This window comes from Python bivittatus, unplaced genomic scaffold, assembly GCF_059951505.1.
Source record: "Python bivittatus isolate LINGU-HERP-01145 unplaced genomic scaffold, Pbiv_v1 ctg000470_np1212, whole genome shotgun sequence".
Lineage (NCBI taxonomy): Eukaryota > Metazoa > Chordata > Lepidosauria > Squamata > Pythonidae > Python > Python bivittatus.
The window spans coordinates 2,289-22,043 of record NW_028277065.1 but is presented as its reverse complement, the minus strand read 5'-3'; the positions used below and the strand labels follow the sequence as shown (position 1 = coordinate 22,043).

The 19,755-nt window shown below is 37.8% G+C and overlaps 2 protein-coding genes across 2 annotated transcripts; both read right to left on the bottom strand.

Moving 5' to 3' along the window:
- Window positions 1-495: 495 nt before the first annotated feature.
- On the bottom strand, window positions 496-16,161 carry LOC148215491 (vomeronasal type-2 receptor 26-like). Its single transcript, XM_088142895.1, has 7 exons — window positions 16,137-16,161; window positions 12,305-12,476; window positions 11,201-11,318; window positions 9,547-10,404; window positions 5,812-6,039; window positions 4,564-4,690; window positions 496-1,397 (listed from the first exon to the last, which is right to left on the bottom strand). Exons 1-7 carry the CDS (start codon window positions 16,159-16,161, stop codon window positions 496-498), a joined length of 2,430 nt encoding a protein of 809 aa, XP_087999021.1.
- Window positions 16,162-17,650: 1,489 nt separating this feature from the next.
- LOC148215490 (olfactory receptor 14C36-like) lies at window positions 17,651-18,415 on the bottom strand. Its single transcript, XM_088142894.1, has one exon. The coding sequence runs from the start codon at window positions 18,413-18,415 to the stop codon at window positions 17,651-17,653; it is 765 nt and encodes a 254-aa protein (XP_087999020.1).
- Window positions 18,416-19,755: the final 1,340 nt, after the last annotated feature.

Below are 19,755 nucleotides of genomic sequence, written 5' to 3'. Positions count from 1 at the left end.
ACAGAACTGTATCTAAATCTGCATTTATTGTACTAACCCCAATAAAATGAGAGGGCAAAAATTCTTCATCACTCCAAATTTTTCACTAGTATATTTCCCACTGAGATGCATTCAATATATAGCACATATAATAAATCACTTTCACAATCAAAATTCATCACAATGAAAATAATAAAAAATTCAAATTGCTGAAAAATCAACAGTTTGCTTTAATATTCATGAGCAGATGGACCCTAAGGAGATTCCATGTTTATATATTATACTTCTTTGAGGGTAGGGAATTATGTTGAACAATATCCCTTTCTAAAAATTTCTTTTCTTTTCTATCCCAAATCGGTTTGGTGTATGGCCACAGATTTTCCCCAGATTCCTTAAAGGGAAATCAATATAGAGTTAAATATTGTCATATGGAAGTAACTCTAAGAAATTTTAGGAAGTGGAGTGACCTAAAGATGTTAATGTATTATGCATTACAACAAAACACAAAAAATAAAGTTACTTTTCTTTCCTTATTAAATGTTCCTTCTTGTTCATCTCAGGCCTCAATAAAATGATATAGCATTTGGGGGAAAATATGCATCCCAGTAAGCCAGCACTGGAGGATAAGATGGAGAAGATCTCCACAGCTACCATGGATTTTCCTTTGGTGCTCAGGTAGGTTGGAACAAAGGACAGCCAAACGCTGCAAAAGACCAACATGCTGAACGTGATAAACTTGGCCTCATTGAAACTGTTGGGCAACTTCCTGGCTTGGAAAGCCACATTAAAGCTGACACTAGCCAGGAAACCCATGTAACCCAGGACACAGTAAAACATGATCACTGAGCCCTCATTGCATTCCATTATGATTTCTCCCTTCAGTGAGTGCAGGTCTGTATCTGGGAAAGGAGGAGAGGTACTCAGCCACACTATGCAAATTCCCACCTGGATGAAGGAACCTGAAAGGACAATAGAATTGGCCAGTCCTTTCCCTACCCATTTCCTCAACCCAGAGCCTGGTTTGCTTGCCATGAAGGCCAGAATCACAGTCATGGTTTTTGCCAATACAGACGAAAGGGCCACTGAGAAGATAATGCCAAAAGTCATTTGCCGGAGAAGGCAAGTCACCTTTTCAGGCCTTCCGATGAAGAGGAAGGAGCAGAGGAAGCAGAGGAGAAGGGAGAGGAGGAGGATGTAAGTGAGGCTCCGGTTGTTGGCTTTGACAATTGGAGTCTCTCGATTCATCCAAAAGATTCCAAGGACAAAAATTGTAATCAGAGAGAAAACAATTGCCAGTATAATAAAGAGGATTCCCAAAGGTTCTTCATAAGAAAGATAGGTCAATTCTTTGGGAATACATTGATTGTGGATCCTGTTGGGATACTGATCTTCTGGACATTTCATGCAGGCATCCATATCTGGAAAAAGAAAACTCTTTAAATATATCAAGATTTCTATCAATATATATGGTATCAGAGCAATTTTGATCCATGTTGGATATTTAGTGAAAATGGGATACAAATACTTCTTATTTTTTTCATGCATAAAGATGTAACAATCTCATACATTACATTGACACCTCAGATCATTCATTCATTAATGTAATAACACTACAGTTATGTAGATAACTGTATGGTCCCCATGCATTTCAAAGGCATTGTTGTACTTCTTTTTGGCCACCCAGAAAAGGCAGCAGTTTGTGAAACATTTCAAATTGATATGCATAGTAAATCTGAACTATGCCTTTTAAAAATTTGTTCTATATTCATATTACAATGGGTAGCATCTTTTTTTTTCCCCAAGGAAAATAAGCAGTAATAAAACTCAAGGCCTGTATAAGGCTCTAGCCCATTTCTGTAGAAATGTATATATCTGGTTGGTGGGGGTGGGGAGAGGAAAGGGTGCTGACTGAAAATAAGAAAAGAAAATCTCTAATCAACTTACTGATCTATTCTACTTTTTCTTAAAGTATGATCACCAACATGCCCTCATTGCCACACAGGTTATTATTTATAAATGTGTGGGTTATTACCCCAAAGTTTAGTATGAATTCAGAAACAGCTTAACTGGGATGTCAGGAAGGGAAAAGTCAACCCTAACCAAAAAGGTGTCATCCTCGGGCCAAAATGATATTAAGTCTCAGTAACAATGCGATTCATATTAGTGCTTTGTGTCCTATTTTTTTAGGTGGTAAATGAGGTGATGGATCAGCTCCTCATCAGCCATGTCAATTTGAAACAGTAGCATTTTAAACCTCAGAGATCTGAAATATTAGAAGTGATCATTAAAGACAAAAATTCTATTTTCGATATGACTTAAAAGCCCACAATTTGATAAATCATTTTGATATGCAGTTTTTAAAGAATAAATGGAAGAAGGAATCCCCATTGCATCTGAACAATGAAAACAACCTTAACACCTCTGTCCAAACTGTGAGTAGATATTAGACTATTATTACTGATCACCAGTGTGTTTGTATCAAAAAAGAATTAGTAAATTATCAGGTTGTTAGCAATGCAATAAGTATTATCATCATTAAAAGACAAGGCATTATCTTATTCACAAGTGGGACTTCACAGGTTGTTAAGAAGGCTTAGCTCCTATTGTCAGGATAATTCTCTAATCATTAACAAATCAAAATAAAAAATTATGGTATTTGGAAAAGGTCAGCAGAGACATAGATGGCGGTTAGATGGTGAAGTAACAGAGCAAGTGAAAGCCTTTCCTTACCTTGGGGTGATTTTCTCTGAGACCAGATCTTGGATTTGCCACCATCAAAGGAGCTTGCTTAGAGCAAGGGCACGTATGAACCTACTGCTTAAATTAAAAACTCATAGCTACCCAGGTTCCTTGACCCCGATAATTAAAGTACATAAAACTAAGGTTATTCCTATCCTTTTATACCCAGCAAAGTTTGGGGCTTAGATTCTGCAACAATAATAGAACAGTCACAGAATCTGAGAAGCATCCTGGGTTTAGATAAAAGGACTTCAGCTGTCACTGTTAGAGGTGAACTGGGAATTTACACAATCTATTCACAAACTAAAATCAGAGCATATAATTAGTGGTATAAAATTAATGAAATGGAATCTGATAGACTTCCTAGATTTTGTTCTAATAAACAAGAGGTCTGTCGTTGGAATTTTATCTGTTCTAATAAAATCCCAACGGCAGACCTCTTGGATCACACAATTGATAAATTTTATAAGGAATTATGGTCTCCCAGTCTCCAATGCTCTTGGAGATCAAGCTAAAAAGAGAGCTGTACAAAGAATGTTGGATATTGAAGCGCAAAAAGATATAACCACCCTCAGTAAGATTGGCGATTTGAAATGGCTAAGCTGTTATAAATGTACATTTCAAACTGATAATTACTTAAAAATGCAAATGCCAAAACAACTTAGGGAGGCATTCACATGAGCTAGATTTGAACAACTTGATACCATGGTCAGATATGGGAGATTTAACAGGATTCCTTATAATGGATGCATTTGGATATGCAGAGCGCCTGAAATTGAGGATATAGCACACATACTATTCGACTGTAGCTTGTATAAAATGGTGAGAGGCTTATGTCCTGACCCATATGTTAAACAAACGACCCATTGGGATTCACATATTAGAATAATATATTTTATGTGTGCTCAAACCCCAAAAATAACATATAACAGAGCCTTATTTTTAAGCATGGCAATGCGTTTGAGATCTACATATGTGGGGTCAATTGGAGTATAGTGCCAGGGTGATATGGAAATATGAATTATATTTTCATTTATATGTATACCTACTTATACTTATTACTCTATTTTTATTCATGATTTATTTAATCTGTTTGCTATATTACTTTTACTATTATTCTTTTGTAAAGAATTTTATTAATTATTTACTGTCTAATTGTTCTTTTGATCAGGGCTAATCAATAAACTTTGATTTGATTTGATTTGATTTGATTTGACAAGGCTTTGGGATGCCCTATATGCTAAACTGACACTAAAACAAGGTTTAATACTTTCAGATGTCCGTATTCTTTTGAACTGTTACATGGAAGTTGACACCCAGACAGTGGAAATAGATTCTCCGTGCCTTTCCTGTTGCCTAGAGACTAGTCTTTCAACATTGAGAATGTAAATATGTGGTCCAGATTACTCAGTGCATTGACATTAGTCAATGGATGAATTGACTAATGTCTTGGTCTATGGATGAATTACTTTAAAAATCCTTCATGTATGGAGGGTTACAGTAAAATATGGTCAAACATGGATATTGTTTATTGAAACTTATATTTATAACTTCATCTAATACAGTATATAAATGCATGAGAAGATGACAGATAGATAGATAGATAGATAGATAGATAGATAGATAGATAGACAGACAGACAGACAGACAGACAGACAGACATTGGTAGATATTGCCATTGTCTCCCTCCCTCCCTCCCTCCCTCTCTCTCTCTCTCTCTCTCTCATTTCCTTTCTTTCTATTGTTTTACTTTCTTTATTGTTCATCTTGTTGTACTTAAATAAATAAGGGCACTGAACTGGATTTTTTTCTGGTCAGTTAGCGAAAGCCATTTCTTTATCCTACCTATTTGGTCAGAAATCAACCCTTCTGTGCATGGTACACAATCATAGCAGCAAAATTTCTCTCCTTCTTTCTTCTTTCTGCTGTAGCCTGGATAGCAGTGGTCATTGCACACAGAGAGAGGCAGCACCTGAACAGAAACCCATATGAAAGAAACAGGGAAATAAAATGCCATATATTGTTGAAGGGAGGGAATTGGGATGGATTGAGTAATATTATCAAACTAATCCTGGATACATTTCTCACGCCCCTGAAAATAGGCAGCTTTAAGGGCTGTTGAAATTTTACTACCTAGACATTAAGAATGGCAGAAGCTCATGTATTTACACAATCTGACTTTATTTTGATTGGCCATAACTGATTTTTTTTTTAAATACAGTGGTACCTCTAGTTATGAACTTAATCCATTCCGTGACTCTGGTTGCAACTCGAGTTGGTCTCAAGTCGAGGTAAATTTTCCCATAAGGTTCAATGTAAATACAGTTAATCCGTTCCGCCCTCCAAATTTGGTTGCGCCATGAGGCAAATTTCCCCATAAGGTTCAATGTAAATACGGCTAATCCGCCCTCCGAATTTGGTCGCACCCCAAGGTAAATTTCCCCCATAAGGTTCAATGTAAATACGGCTAAACAGTTCTGAAACATATGCATTTTATTTTTAAACCTCAAAAACCTTCCAAATGCCACAAAACACACCACAAGCCTCACCGAACGTCTCCTTGCTACCGCGATCTCATCGACAGGAAGCCGCGACCGCGTGGCAGCAGGGAAAATGGCCGCGGATCCGGTTTGTAAGTAGAGGTAATTTTGGGGGGCCGGAGCTGGTCGTATCTCGAAAATTTCGTAAGTAAGGGCGTTCGTAAGTAGAGGTACCACTGTAATGTTGTTTCTAAAGATGGTTTGAAAGGTGATTAAAAACCTGGCGGCCCATATTCTGTTGAGGATGGAATATTTCAACAGGTAAAATCAATTTGGCACTAGCCACATTGGCAATTTTTATATTTCAAGTATCATTGACAACACAAATCTTTTAATCTGCCCTGGATAAGGTCTTATAAATGCAGTATATACATTTATTATTTTATACTGTATAAAATATCATATGGAGGGTTCATTAAATATCATATGGAGGGAGAACATTAAAAGATCACAATATACTGTCAAGTATTTGAGAATTGCTTCAAAGGATACTTTGCCTTTGTTTTAGTTTAGACTCTGCAGTTTCTTCTTTAGTTTAGACTCTGCACTTCACCTGGTTAAAGCTTCTGTGCCATACAATTTGATTGTCATTAAGAGCTAATTCTCTGCCTGCTGGAGCCCGAGGTTCCAACGTTCCAACCTTGACCCGAGCAAAGGAATTATTGGGGAAAGTGACCCAGTTGATAAGATTGAAACCCATAATCAATTCTCTGTTTTCATCAAAACTAAGAGTGTCTCCCATACTGTTGTTGAATAAAATGTTCTTTAAGAAATGATGAAGCTAGGTAAAAAAAAAGAAGAACATGCAAGAAAGGGATAGTAACGTCTTGAAATCACATCCAGTGAAAAAACTACTTCAAACACCAACACACTGCTTTGAAAAGTACAGCTGGGATTTTGAGGTGTCATAGACAAAATAGCTGCATGTTCCAAAATTACAGCCTCTTCTTTTCAACTCATTCCCACTGGATAAATGAATATCTTTTGGAAGGACTTTAAGCCTACCAACTAAGAGTGGTTTCATTGTACCTTAGCATTGTACCTTAACACTTTCTTTTAAAACAGTGAATGTGGCATTATGCTGTTTAAAAATAGGCTTATTTTTAAAAAGCAGATTTCCTTCAACAAAGATTTAAACAAGGACCCTCTCAAAGCTTCCTCACAAGGCAAATTGACCTCTCAATTCTAAGGGTGAAAAGAAATAGCTACTATAATTCTCTATGCTTTGTTTTGTAACCTCTCCTCAGACTTATCTAGGACTACAAAAAGTCAGCCTTTGCTTGTTTTTGCAAATGATGAAGGACACTAAGTTGGACTGCTAGTCCTCTAGCATCTGGAAAACTGGGAGATGCTAAAAGGAGCCAATAAGAGACCACTGGGTAGCTTCAAGGCAATGCAAATATCTTCTTCAAGCATATCACATGGCCTCTTCTTAATTAATGAAGACACTTTTATTAGCATTATAGGCAAAATGTTAACCTCCACACTCTTATGTTTCAAGCTCAACCTGTATAAACCATGCGATATATATATATCCTATAGCATGGACAAAATATGTCAGGCCAAAGAATTTGGTACAAGGACAGAAGGGAAATTGGCTCACAAAGATTAGTCTAAACCAGGATTGGATAATCTGCAGTTTATGATTTAGCCCTCAGCCAAATTTTGTGACACCCTAAATAATGAGATGGAAATTATTTGGCAAAGCTAGCAATCTTCAGTGACATAGATATAATCCAATGTAAGTGTTAGGCCAAAGTGAAGGTTGGAAGACTTCTTTTTACTCATTTTGCCTTCTAAGTCTCCCCGATATCACACCAATAAGGCTTAATATGCTAATATCTCCATGTCAGAATCTGCATCACCCAACTATTGTTGTTTTCCATTGTATTGCATTCGATGGGAGTTGGATTGATTTGTTTCTGCCACTTGTAACTAAGGAGGGGGGGTTGCTGTTAAAGGTTGTAATAGGAGTAGTAACAGGAGGTGGGAAGGAGCTTAACCATATATGGGCAATTTAGACTGGCCTGATTGCCGGCAAGGCAGCTGGGCCCCAAAGAGCCAGGAAGGAGCTTGGGTAGGAGGGGGAGGAAGGAAAGAGGTCACCACCAGGTGGAGAAGAATTGAGATGCCAGGCAATAAGGGGAAGGGGGATAAATAGAGGGAAGTTTACCCAAGGCTTTAGTTTTAGCAATGTTCTGTTTGCAAGCTACATGTACCCCTTAATAAAGAAGTATTTTTCTGAACCAAGCCTGGTTCCATGAGAATGCTTCTGAATTGGGTTTTGGACATCGTGGACTTGACATTTTGCTAAATCTTTACATCTACTACGCAGGCAATTCTGGTGGCCTTCTCTCAGAAGAGATGTAGCAGAATATGTAAATACCTGTCCTGTATGTGCTATGGCCAAAAGGCAAAGGGGGAAACCACATGGATTGTTACAAACTGTGGCAAGCCCTGCCAGACCCTAGAAAGAGATAGCCATGGATTTTATTGTAGGTCTGCCAGAGAGCAGGAAAAAGACTGTAATTTGGACAGTTACTGATCTCTTCTCTAAACAAACTCACTTCATCCCTTGCAAAGCCATCCCCTCAGCACCTGAACTAGCTGCATTGTTTAGCCAACACATATACAAATTACACGGTTGTCCTGAAAGAGTGATCAGCGACAGGGGGGTCCAGTTCTCATCTAAATTCTGGAGGGCATTTTTAACCCTTTTGGGGTCCAAGCAAGCAATGAGCTCTTCCTTTCATCCTCAGATGGACAGAGCGACAGAGAGGAGGCACACGGGGTTGGAACAATATTTGAGATGTTTCATTAACCATCAACCGGACAATTGGGTGGAATTATTACCTTATGCTGAAATGGCTTACAATAATGCTGTCCATGATAATACTGGGCTGTCACCTTTCCAAATTGTATCAGGGCAAGACTTTGTACCTATACCTGAACTTCCTCATGCTCAGACAGGGGTTAAAACAGTGGATGAATGGGGTAACAGGATAAGACAGTTGTGGCCAATCGCTGAAAAAGCTATTGCAAAAGCCAGAGAAAGTTACAAAGCCCAGGCAGATAAGAAGAGAGCCCCACATGAACCGTGGAAAGTGGGGGACAAAGTGTGGTTATCTACCATGAATCTGAAATCTTCCAGAGCATGTAGAAAACTTGATAATAATTTCATAGGACCTTTCACAGTGGATAGAGTAATTAACCCTGTTTCTGTACACTTGAAACTTCCCAAAACCCTCAGGAAGATTAATCCTGTGTTCCACAGTGAACTATTGAAACCATACAAGGAATCTGATAAGTGGAGGCCAACAGTTGGCCCTCCTGAACCTATTATGATCGAGGGGGAGCAACACTTTGAGATCAGGGAAATATTGGACTCTAGAAAATTCGAAGGCGACATTCAGTATTTGGTGCATTGGAAACATTTCCCTAAATCATTGGCTGAATGGGTCTCCAAAAGACATGTTAAAGCTCCTGGCTTAATTTTGGACTTTTATAAAAATTATCCAAACAAACCCAGGTAAACTTGTTGGACTCTATGGAATGTATGTCTTCATAATTCCAGTTCTTCTATTTCTTATTTCTAGGGTTCCTGCCATCGTGATGAAGAGGGTTTTTTTTTTTGCGGGGGCAGCATGTCAGAATCTGCATCACCCAACTATTGTTGTTTTCCATTGTATTGCATTCGATGGGAGTTGGATTGATTTGTTTCTGCCACTTGTAACTAAGGAGGGGGGGTTGCTGTTAAAGGTTGTAATAGGAGTAGTAACGGGAGGTGGGAAGAAGCTTAACCATATATGGGCAATTTAGACTGGCCTGATTGCCGGCAAGGCAGCTGGGCCCCAAAGAGCCAGGAAGGAGCTCGGGTAGGAGGGGGAGGAAGGAAAGAGGTCACCACCAGGTGGAGAAGAATTGAGATGCCAGGCAATAAGGGGAGGGGGGATAAATAGAGGGAAGTTTACCCAAGGCTTTAGTTTTGGCAATGTTCTGTTTGCAAGCTACATGTACCCCTTAATAAAGGAGTATGTTTCTGAACCATGCCTGGTTGTGTAAGAATGCTTCTGAATTGAGTTTTGGACATCATGGACTTGGCACTCCCACTTCTACAACATCAGTGCATATCCAGTCATATTTCCTCTTCCTCTTGGAAACAAAACAAATTAATATTTAAAAGTACAGTTCTTAGCCAAAACAACAGTGCCTGTCATGATTTTATATTATGATATACCAATTGCCTTCCTGCTGTTGCTGTGGTTATTGTTGTGGTTATTTTAAGTACCTGCCATGGTTTTACATTATGAAATGCCAACCTCTCGGCTCCTAGAAATCTTCTACTCCTGGGTCTGGACATGTATAAAACATGCAGGGAACGGGCCACAATATGGACAGCGTTGTAGATGTTGTAGCTATGACCACTCATTTTTATTTCAAAAAATGTACTAGGCAAATTCTCTAAATTCTCATCCCCAGTACATAATAATTTGTTATCTTCATTTACACTGGAAATGTGTAATGGGCAATCAAATGCCTGCTCCCAAAAATTCTGAAGGAAATTGTCTTCTTTTGCCCAGGATGGCCTTACAGTGTGAACAAATTCTTGGAATCCGGGTGGTTCTTTTGAGTGAGCTGTGAACGATAGGGCACCATGAAAATTCTGTATATCCCAAAGTCTCTGAATGGACAGCGATTCAAAATTCCAATGGGATGTAACAATCCACACTTTACCCAGAGTTGGTAATGAAGTAAAACTCGCTAGTAAGATTATCACTCTCAGATTCTGCATAGATGGCTTAGCTCCATATACAAAGCATACTCTTACTTTTTGATCCATGAAAAGTTGATCATACCTTAACTCCGCTGAAATCAAGTGTATATATTCATCCAAATATGTTTTCTGTGGTGTTCTAAGTATGAAAGCATAACAAATATTGTTTTGGGAGAATAATGGTACAATTTTCTGCAAAAACATATCCCCATAATCATCATCCACAGCCAAGAGCCCAATCCATGTCCATCCAAAATGCTGAAGTAATCGGATAACCCCAGTGTATTGATAGACTTCATTTGGGATCATCTGGTACAAGAATGGAAATATATTTTTGCTACCATACAATGGTGTAAATGTTCCATAAGCAAGCTGAAAAAATATATAATTACATAATTTGAAGGTTTAAGAGATAATATTAAGTACAGTTCATCTTTAACTAAAACTAAATATATTACCTGTTTTTATGGATTTTTTTTAGTTTTAGTCTAGAGTCCATCAAAGTGGTGTGGTTATAGTAAATTTAAATAAAGAAATAAATCTGACGCAGAATAAGGCTACTTAACATTGCTGAGAATTAGGTAGCACACATAATTTATATCAGCTACAAAGACACTGCAGTGTTTAAATGAAACAAAACTAAATGTCAGCACTTCGAGATCATCTTTGAACTTATACTTTGTGTAAAAATAGCAAAATGCAACCCCACCACCACCACCAGAGAGGGAAATAGAAGTCATATAAACTCCCACACACAGGGAATGACATTATGGAACACATGTATCTCTCTGGTCTGAGAGCTTGAAGGAAGGTAGACTCTACATCTCATTCTGATAGATTCCAAGATCAAGTTTGACCACCTGAGCTCAAGCTGATGGATTGGAAGGAAAGAGACAGTGTCTTTTTTTCTGTGGTCCAACATCTCTGGAGCAAACTATAAACAAGTGCTTGCCATCCTTCATTGCTTTTGAGGGGACAGCAAAGAGTCCTCAGATTTTAAATGTTTAAGTATCATTATAATTTATTCATATTTATATTTATTGAATGTACTATACAGCATTCTCCTCATCTTGTGAAATGTTTACTCTGAAAGCAGCCTCAAGTCATTTAAAAAAATTAAATTATATAAACAATTTGGGATTTCTAGGAAGCCATCTCAAGGGCCTACCTGTGGAATCTTATAGTTGGCAAGAATAGTGGCCATAATAGATGAAGCTTCTGTCAAATGTCCTCCTATGGCAGCAATAATTTTTTTCTTTGGATCACAGGTGAAGTTGGGGACAAACCTATGATGTGTACAAAGCAGGCTCACTGTGGCCTTATAGGTTATCCTTGCAGTGAAGTAGTTATTCACAATGTGGAAACCCAAAGTGATGTTCGGTAAGAGTTCAGGATTCTTGTTGATCTCTTTTACAACAAACACCAAAGCAAGGATTTGCTGATAAACCTTTGGCACAGAACTGAAATAAAACTTCCAACTTAATGAAATGATATGAACAGTACATTTCTACCATGCTGGATGTCTGAAGTAATTTGGAGGAAGCAACACTTTGGTTTTGCCTAAGTTGGCAAATAGTTTGGGTCAGTCCATGAGAAAGGATGGTTGGTTTGCTTCATCTCCTGGAATAACTATCTTTGGAAAGAAACAGGATACAACCCAAAACTGACAAATCAATTAATGAAAACATATTTTAAATTCTTATGAAACTTTTAAGGGTTGTTGTGTTTGCCATGAATCCATTTCCAAAGTTTTATCTTCTTATATATTATTTCTAAGGCTTATTATTTCTCGTTGAAAATATATACATTAAGCATTATGTATATGCAGTAAAATGAAGCAAATCAGAAGATTGTAATACATACCAAAGACTGCATTTAATAGTGACCTATACTACACATTGTGGTAAGACATGTTTTGCTTCTACAGTTGGCAAATTTACAAATTATCCTAAATGATTAATCGCAGTTTATAAATCACAAAGCCTGCATTTAAAAAACATCTAAGTGAACCTCAGAGGAATCACATAAGAGTTTACTGAAGTGTGGGAAGCCAGATGGAGTTTTCTACTCAGTAGCCATACTTAAAAGAGAGGGCCAACTATTTAACACAAAATTCCTAACAACTTTGGGGTTATGAACATTTTCAAAGACTTATCACTTTATAATCCTGTTGCTTAATTTTTTTCCCCATAATTATTTCACACTCAGTGGTCTAAATACACACACTCACACACACACACACTCACACACACATTTATATAGAATTCCTTACACCACTTCATTGATCACCATCTGAGAGGGCTCTTCTGTGAAGGAAGGGCTGTTGTGAAAGAAGAAGGCTTGACTGGCAATTGCCCCAATGATAACATTTCCTGGCTGAGCAAATTGATGGGGTATAGGAAGGGGGTCATCTGGTATGCTACAATGGATGGCATCTGTCTTGCCTATAATACAGAATAGAAACACAAGGGGCAATGTTGTTATCACTCCCATCCTATTTCTGACAATTCCCATCCAGAGGCAGATTCTTCTCCTGTTTCTGTCCCCACAGCATTAAAGCGACTGGTTCCACTTTCTTTCTCCTTTACACGTATGGCTTTCCAAGACTTTTCACAGCAACAGAATACTTCCAGGATAAAAGTATTACCATTTTTATAGTCCCATGTCTCTTTTTAGTTGCCAGATTTCAGGCTCAGTGGGCACGTATGTGGGTTTGGCTGTATTTCTACTGAGACTGTGAGTTTTAGTCCCACCTTAGGCATGAAACCAGATGGGTGACCAGTCACTCCCTCAGCACTAGGAAGAATGCAGTGGCAAACCACTTCTGAAAAACCTTGCCAAGGAACTGCAGGGAGTAGTCCAGTAGTCAACAGGAGTAAAAAAACTGACTCAAAAAAAGAAATTGATTACCCGCTGTGAGGTGCTTGCTTCTTTGTTTGAAGGATAAAAGTGGGATAATGATTTTCCTATCATTGTTAAATTAAATCAATAAAACACTGCTGTGCTGACCTGGTTTTACAATTAATAAAGCTTCTGTGTGTTCACTCAGTGTGGCAAAGAGAAAGTCCACTGTCTAAAGCAATCTAAGCTGACTGCACACACGTACATAGTCTGTCTCTCACTCTCTCTAAAAGTATATTTTCCCATTTATCAGAATTAGAATAAGAACAATAAGGAGGATAGGGAGGAAAGGAAAAAATGCATCTAAAGACTATAAGAGAATGAATTAGAGATAAGGCCTCCTGAAATGTGAGGGTCAGAATGGGAAGGCTTCACCTGACAGCTCTGCACAAATACTTCAGTAATTAATCTTTTAAACATGTGCGTATCATTAGACTATAAGAATCTCAAGAGTTTGTTAGGCCTTGTGGGCATTTTCCAGGAATGATAAAATGGAACCTATAATTTTGAGAATGGTTGGGAAAAAACTCAAGTCTTCCTCCAATCTCTCCTGAGAAAATGGCTAGAAATGTGTATTTAATTACTGTGATTTACTTTGACTTTTATCACATGAAATCTTTCTGTAAACTTCAGAGGTAATATTCAATTCAGCCTTAACCACAAAATATGTAATTAGTATACATCAGATACAAAAACAATGGGATAAACAATGAAAATTATTTTAAAGGTAACTATTGCCATTGCCTTGTCCAAGCTGTGTGTGTGTGTGTGTGTCTAGGGGTGTGTGTGTGTTTACTTTCCAGTCTAGCCTATAGCCCTGTGATTCTCTGGTTCTCTTTCCTGTAAACACTAATCCCAGGATGGTCAAAAAATCAATATGGCAGCTTTGATCAAAGCCCTGCTCCTTGCTCTAGCCTTCTCTCTCTATAGGTGCATTAGATCTGGGGTATGTACAGTGGTTTGGAGGGTTAATAACTTATGGCAGAGGAGTAGTCAGAGTGAAATTCATTAAAAAAAAGAAAGAAATTATGATCTTCCTGTTAGATATTTGAGATTAATTCATTTACTATTGACTGGACAGAATATCTTCAAAAGCAGAGCACGGGCTGGTCTTTTAAGTGATCAGTTTCAGTGCCTTCTCTGGTCAGGGAAAAATGATAGAGACTTTTTTAAAAGATTGAAAACCTTAAATGGACATTTTGCTGACAGGAGAAAAGACTGATCTTTATGGATTTGGGGATTAAAAAGGGTTAGACAGGGAGGGGAAAGATTTTTCTGTCCACATAGCACTAGTTTTCAGTCTTTATTCAACTCCAGAAAACATCAGAAACAGCTATTAGTCTGCCATATGCTCATTGCTCTATTAAGAGTGCTTCCTCTATTCTTTGCTGTTCATGGAACATTTTTACAATCTTTATGAAGAACAATTTTTGCCATTTTTTTCCTCAGCGGCAGTTTCTTCAGCAGTGGCAAAATCCATACTTGTGGCTTTTGCTTATAACAATAGAATAGAATAGAATAGAATAGAATAGAATAGAATAGAATAGAATAGAATAGAATAGAATAGAATAGAATAGAATAGAATAGAATAGAATAGAATAGAATAGAATAAACTGGTGAAAGTTGTGCTCCTTAGATGAAATCTGATTCAAGCCAGCATTTTGGATAACATTCATTCTGTTACCATTTTGTATCTGATGTATACTAATTACATATTTTGTGGTTAAGGCTGAATTGAATATTACCTCTGAAGTTTACAGAAAATTTTGGACCTGAGCGTGGATCCTAAACTTTAATCAAGGCGTTATATTCAAACTCATGCCTTTGGGTACACATAGGAACAAATAGTTCCCTAACAGGGTTATTTAGTACCAATTAAGGGTCAGGCAAGGATGTATAATGGCTCCCATCTTGTCTAATCTCTACATTAACAATATCCCAAAATCCCCTCATTCAACAGATATGCATATCCCTAAAGTTAAAAGTAAATATGTAAATATTCTGCTTTATGCAGATGATATGGTATTGATGTCGTACACCAGGTAGGGATGAGAAGACTGCTATGCAGGTTTAGTTCCTACTGTGCACTCAACTACCTGAACATCAAGAAGTCCAAGACCACAGTAGCTGTTTTTGGGAAGAGGCAGACTGGATTGGAGCCTAGATAGGGAACATATTGATCAGGTTAAGTCCTGTATCTACTTAGGACTTGTTTTTACAGAAACCAATTCCTGGTTCCCCCATTTTAAGAGGAATTCTTTAAGGGATACAGCCTATGCCATAAGGTAGCTCACTTTGCAGAGCTACCCAGGTACCCTAATTCCAATCATAAAGGTACGTATATAACAGCAAAATACTCCCAATGATTCTGTGAGGAACATGAGTTTCTAGAAGCTTCAGATGAATGGGATCACCTTAATAAAACCGAAACAAAAAAGTGAAAGAAATTCATTTCTTGGCATGCAACTCCACTGCATCCCATCCAGGCTCACCCCTAAAAGGTTATGCCTTTAAGGCTCTGAGAATCCCATAAATGTAGTGAAGGAAATAGTCTTGTCCTGCAGTTGCTCTCAGTGGGGCTTATCCAAACAGCCACATTATCACATATTCCTCCAATCCTTGAGTCAGCTAAAAGAATGCATTGAAAAAGGGAGCAATACTTTGGGAAAGGAGCCTACAACTTTATGCCCGTATACTTTGGAGGGATACATTGGAGGATGGCAGGAAAAGCATCATGATGCAAGCCATGCCTTACATCATAATGCCACTCGTCTCATCCTGAATTTTTTGACACCCCCCACACCTCTGCCCTGATATTTTAAACTAGGATAACAGTTTTAGAAGCCTGCTTGGAAGAACACAAGCAGTAGGTTCTCTGGAGAGTGGGTGAAGAGGTAGCCTAATCCTTGTCCACCAGCACTGAAAAACAGACTAAGAAAACCTGCACATATGGACAGCTATATTGATGTAGTTTCCAGGTGTATCAATTGACACTTTGGTTTTTTCAAGTGCTCCCTTTATCGTGCTTTGTTGTCATAATAATAAATAGAAATTACTTGTCCCAGTGATTACCATGGTAGTCCCAATGATTTTAACTATGGATATAACTGAATCTGAACCAACTATGATTAGTCTTAACTAAAGTCCTATTGATTTTGATAGGGCTACTCCCACTATAATCACATGTTGTTATACTGTCTAACCTTCTTGTACTTCTTGTTTAGCCATCATTAATACTCAAATGATCAGCAAAGGTAGTCTACTGTTTCTGAATCATACAGTAAATGCTGCAGTCTTTGAATAATTACAATTATGCTAGAACTACCAGATTTCTGCAGCCAGAAATCTTCCTTTTTTTTTTTTTTTTGGTCTTTCTGGCTTCGTCACTCCAATATTCTCTATTATATGTTCCACAACGCTGTACACGAATATCTCTTATTCCCACACACAACTACAGAAGAAGACTACTTTGTATCCACATGTTACTGCATGCCTTGGAAAGAGATTTCTACTCTACTCCTTTGATGCTAGACACAAAAGTACACATTGTGATTTTGTAGTAAGGCCTGCTGTAGCTGACTGCTACTAAAAAGACACACTTTTATCTCCCAGTGAGGGTGAGATGGTGCAGCAACACAATGGAGAGCTAGCCATTGAGAAAATTTGTGATGCATGATGATAGAGTGAGCTAATTCCTTATTTTATTTATCAAATTTTCTATCTCACTGCAATCAAAAGACTCTTATGGATTACATGTAATATAAAGCTGATAAAACACAATATAAAATGCCATAAAGACAATAAAAACAAAGACCCACCTATCATAAAGATATAAACAATATAAATAAAAGTTAAAGATGGTGTGAATAATATCAACTTTGTTCTCAAAACAACTAATCTTCTAAAGCTTCTGATATATAAACTAGGGGGCCATCCTCCAATCTTGATTCCAACTGGTTCTTTATAAAGCAAAATGCATGACACAACTGCCCATCTTCTACCCTTATTTCCCAAGTTAATGAAAATAAATATTTTATATACCGATTCATTGGAGAGCTGATTGGGTCCCCCTCCTCTGGGACAGCACCTCTGAATGTGTCTGGATGCTTGAATAAGCTTAATGTTATTAAGCAAAATACTCTGAAATGCTACTCGCTGAAACAGCTCTCTTTTATACAAAGATACCCTTATGTACTAGACGTGGAGTGCCAGATATGTCAGGGTGGTAAAGGACTGAGATGTAGCTGAAATCAACCACAAACAGTAATATTATCAGAGCCAGGAACTCTTTGTGTACCATTCTGCTGTTAGTCAGAACAATAGGCATATGCTTTCCCATGAGTCACCCGGTCTTCCTGCTTTTATTTGATGACCCTATATGCCATTTTCCTTAAATACTAGTCATATAGATTAGCTCCTAAATATAGTTCATATTTATATTTCCATAACATCTTTGGGACACCAATTGTAAACTATCACCAATCAAAACAATTTATTAATCACATTTCCCAACAGAATTGGTGCTGTAAGAGGCCCAATATTTTAAAACATTTATTTTGGCAGATGCAACAAATCACAATATATACTACATCAAATGCACAAACTATGTACATTCAATGGGACATGCCTACTCAGTGATCCTACTCTGTTTCCAACTTCTTATTATGCTGTTTCAAAATTAAGGTGAGGAACAAATTGTTACATCAAAGGGGAATTATTACCGTCTGCTAAAGAGTCTGCAACCAAGCAATTTCCAAAAGGCAGCTTTGACATCTTTGTTCCTCATGCTATAGATTATGGGATTCATTAATGAAGGCACAACAGTATACAGTGCAGTAAACACTTGGTCCAATGTGGATGGAGAACTTGCAGGTAGTATCAGGTGAGCCAATAGGCTACTGCCAACCAATAGAGAAACAACAATGAGGTGGGGGATGCAAGTGGAAAAGGCCTTTTCCCTTCTCTCAAGCGAGGGCATTTTCAGCACAGTAGTAAAGATCTGCACATAGGTCGAGATGATGAATGAGAGGCAGCCAACTCCTATGCATGAACTAAAGACAAGAATCCAGGTTTCACTGAGATAAGAATCAGAGCAAAAGAGCTTGATCAACTGTGGAACTTCACAGAAGAACTGATTGATGATGTTGGAGCAGAAAGGCTTTGAAAAAATATTCCCTGTGTATAGAGCTGCATGCAGAAATCCAGCCACCCATGCCCCTCCAGCCATTTGGAGGCAAGTGGACCACTTCATTTTGGATGCAAAGTGCAATGGCTGACAGATGGCGATGTATCTGTCATAAGACATGACAGTGAGAAGGAATAAATTTGATGACAGGAAGGAAACATAGAAAAACAATTGTGCCACACATTCAGAATAGTAAATCCATTTGGAGTTCATGAGGGCATTAACTATAGATTTGGGTATAATGGCCGAGGTGGCACCAAGGTCTCCAATAGATAAGTTAATTAGAAAGAAATACATTGGGGTGTGCAAATAACGATTGACCAGTATCAGAAAAATAATCAGAAGATTTCCCATCAGGATGAAAAGATACATTATCAAGAAGACGTTGCTGTGGAAAATCTGAACCTCTTGATTTCCCGAAAATCCTAGTAGTACAACATCCTTTATACTTGTCCTGTTAGACATGACATTTTGCTGTCCCCTGTAGGAAGTTGAAATGTAAAGTATATAAAAACTTTTTCATATTAAAAATGTTCCCTAAGAGCATCAATGTTTTATAGCATATGCTGAGTAATAGTTCTCTCTCCATACTTCTCTGATATGGTCAATGTATATGCTTTGGGAAAATATAGCTATGAGAAACAGCTTATACTATAGTGAAATTCATATAATTTTAATAACTATGCAATATAATTAGTATATAAACCAACACATGTTTACCTTTTTTTCCGTTTACTATGTGTGAGAATTCACTTTTTTCATTGATCTCCCAGACTTTGATCTTATCTCCCATCTTCCCTTTCCTAAGGTGGATTCCACCTAAGAGCAGGTCATGCTGCAACTGCCAACTTCACAAGAATTTTAAGAGTGCAAACTTCACCAATCTTCTCATCTCCCTGGGAAACAAGCTATTTTTCTCAGGCCCTAGTGATCATGGCCACCAGGTGGACTGGTAAAGGAAATAGGCTAACAGCAGTATACATTAAAACAGGTTGACATGCAGGATCTCAGATACACATTTAAAGTCATGTTTTAGACTGTCCATAAGTAAATATCTAGAAAGGGATGCTGCTGAAAAAAATAGATACTTTTAAAAACATTCAAACCAGTAGAATGAATAACAGTTTAAAGTTTTAAAGAGGAAAAAAAGGTTTGAAATAATGCATTGATAGGTTTAATTGCCCCGTAAACTGAAGGAAACTGATGCACAGCAAATGGCAGACAAATTTCTACTTTTCTTGCATGGTCCATGTTTCCTTACATGCTTCCCTTCAGCTTTTACTCAACAAAATATAAGGAAGATATTACCTCACATCTTCCATTTCCTTCTCCTCTTCTCTTCAGACTTTGTCATTCTTTCTTATCGAACACATCCCCTCCTCTTCTTATTGCAGATTCAAATTTCACACTTCTGACTCTATAGTTGTACACTTAGGAAACCTGGTTTTGAGCAGGAATGAATGATAAAGGCTTATGATGCTTACCAGGGTGACCTTGGTGTCCAAAGATTTACTCCCGTTTCCCCAAGGTTGAGTTTTCTAACTGTAACACACCCTCTTCAGAACTTGTACTCTAAGGTTACCTTCCATGTCAACATCAGAGTTGGTCTGACTGGAGCAATGTATGAGCCCAAGTAA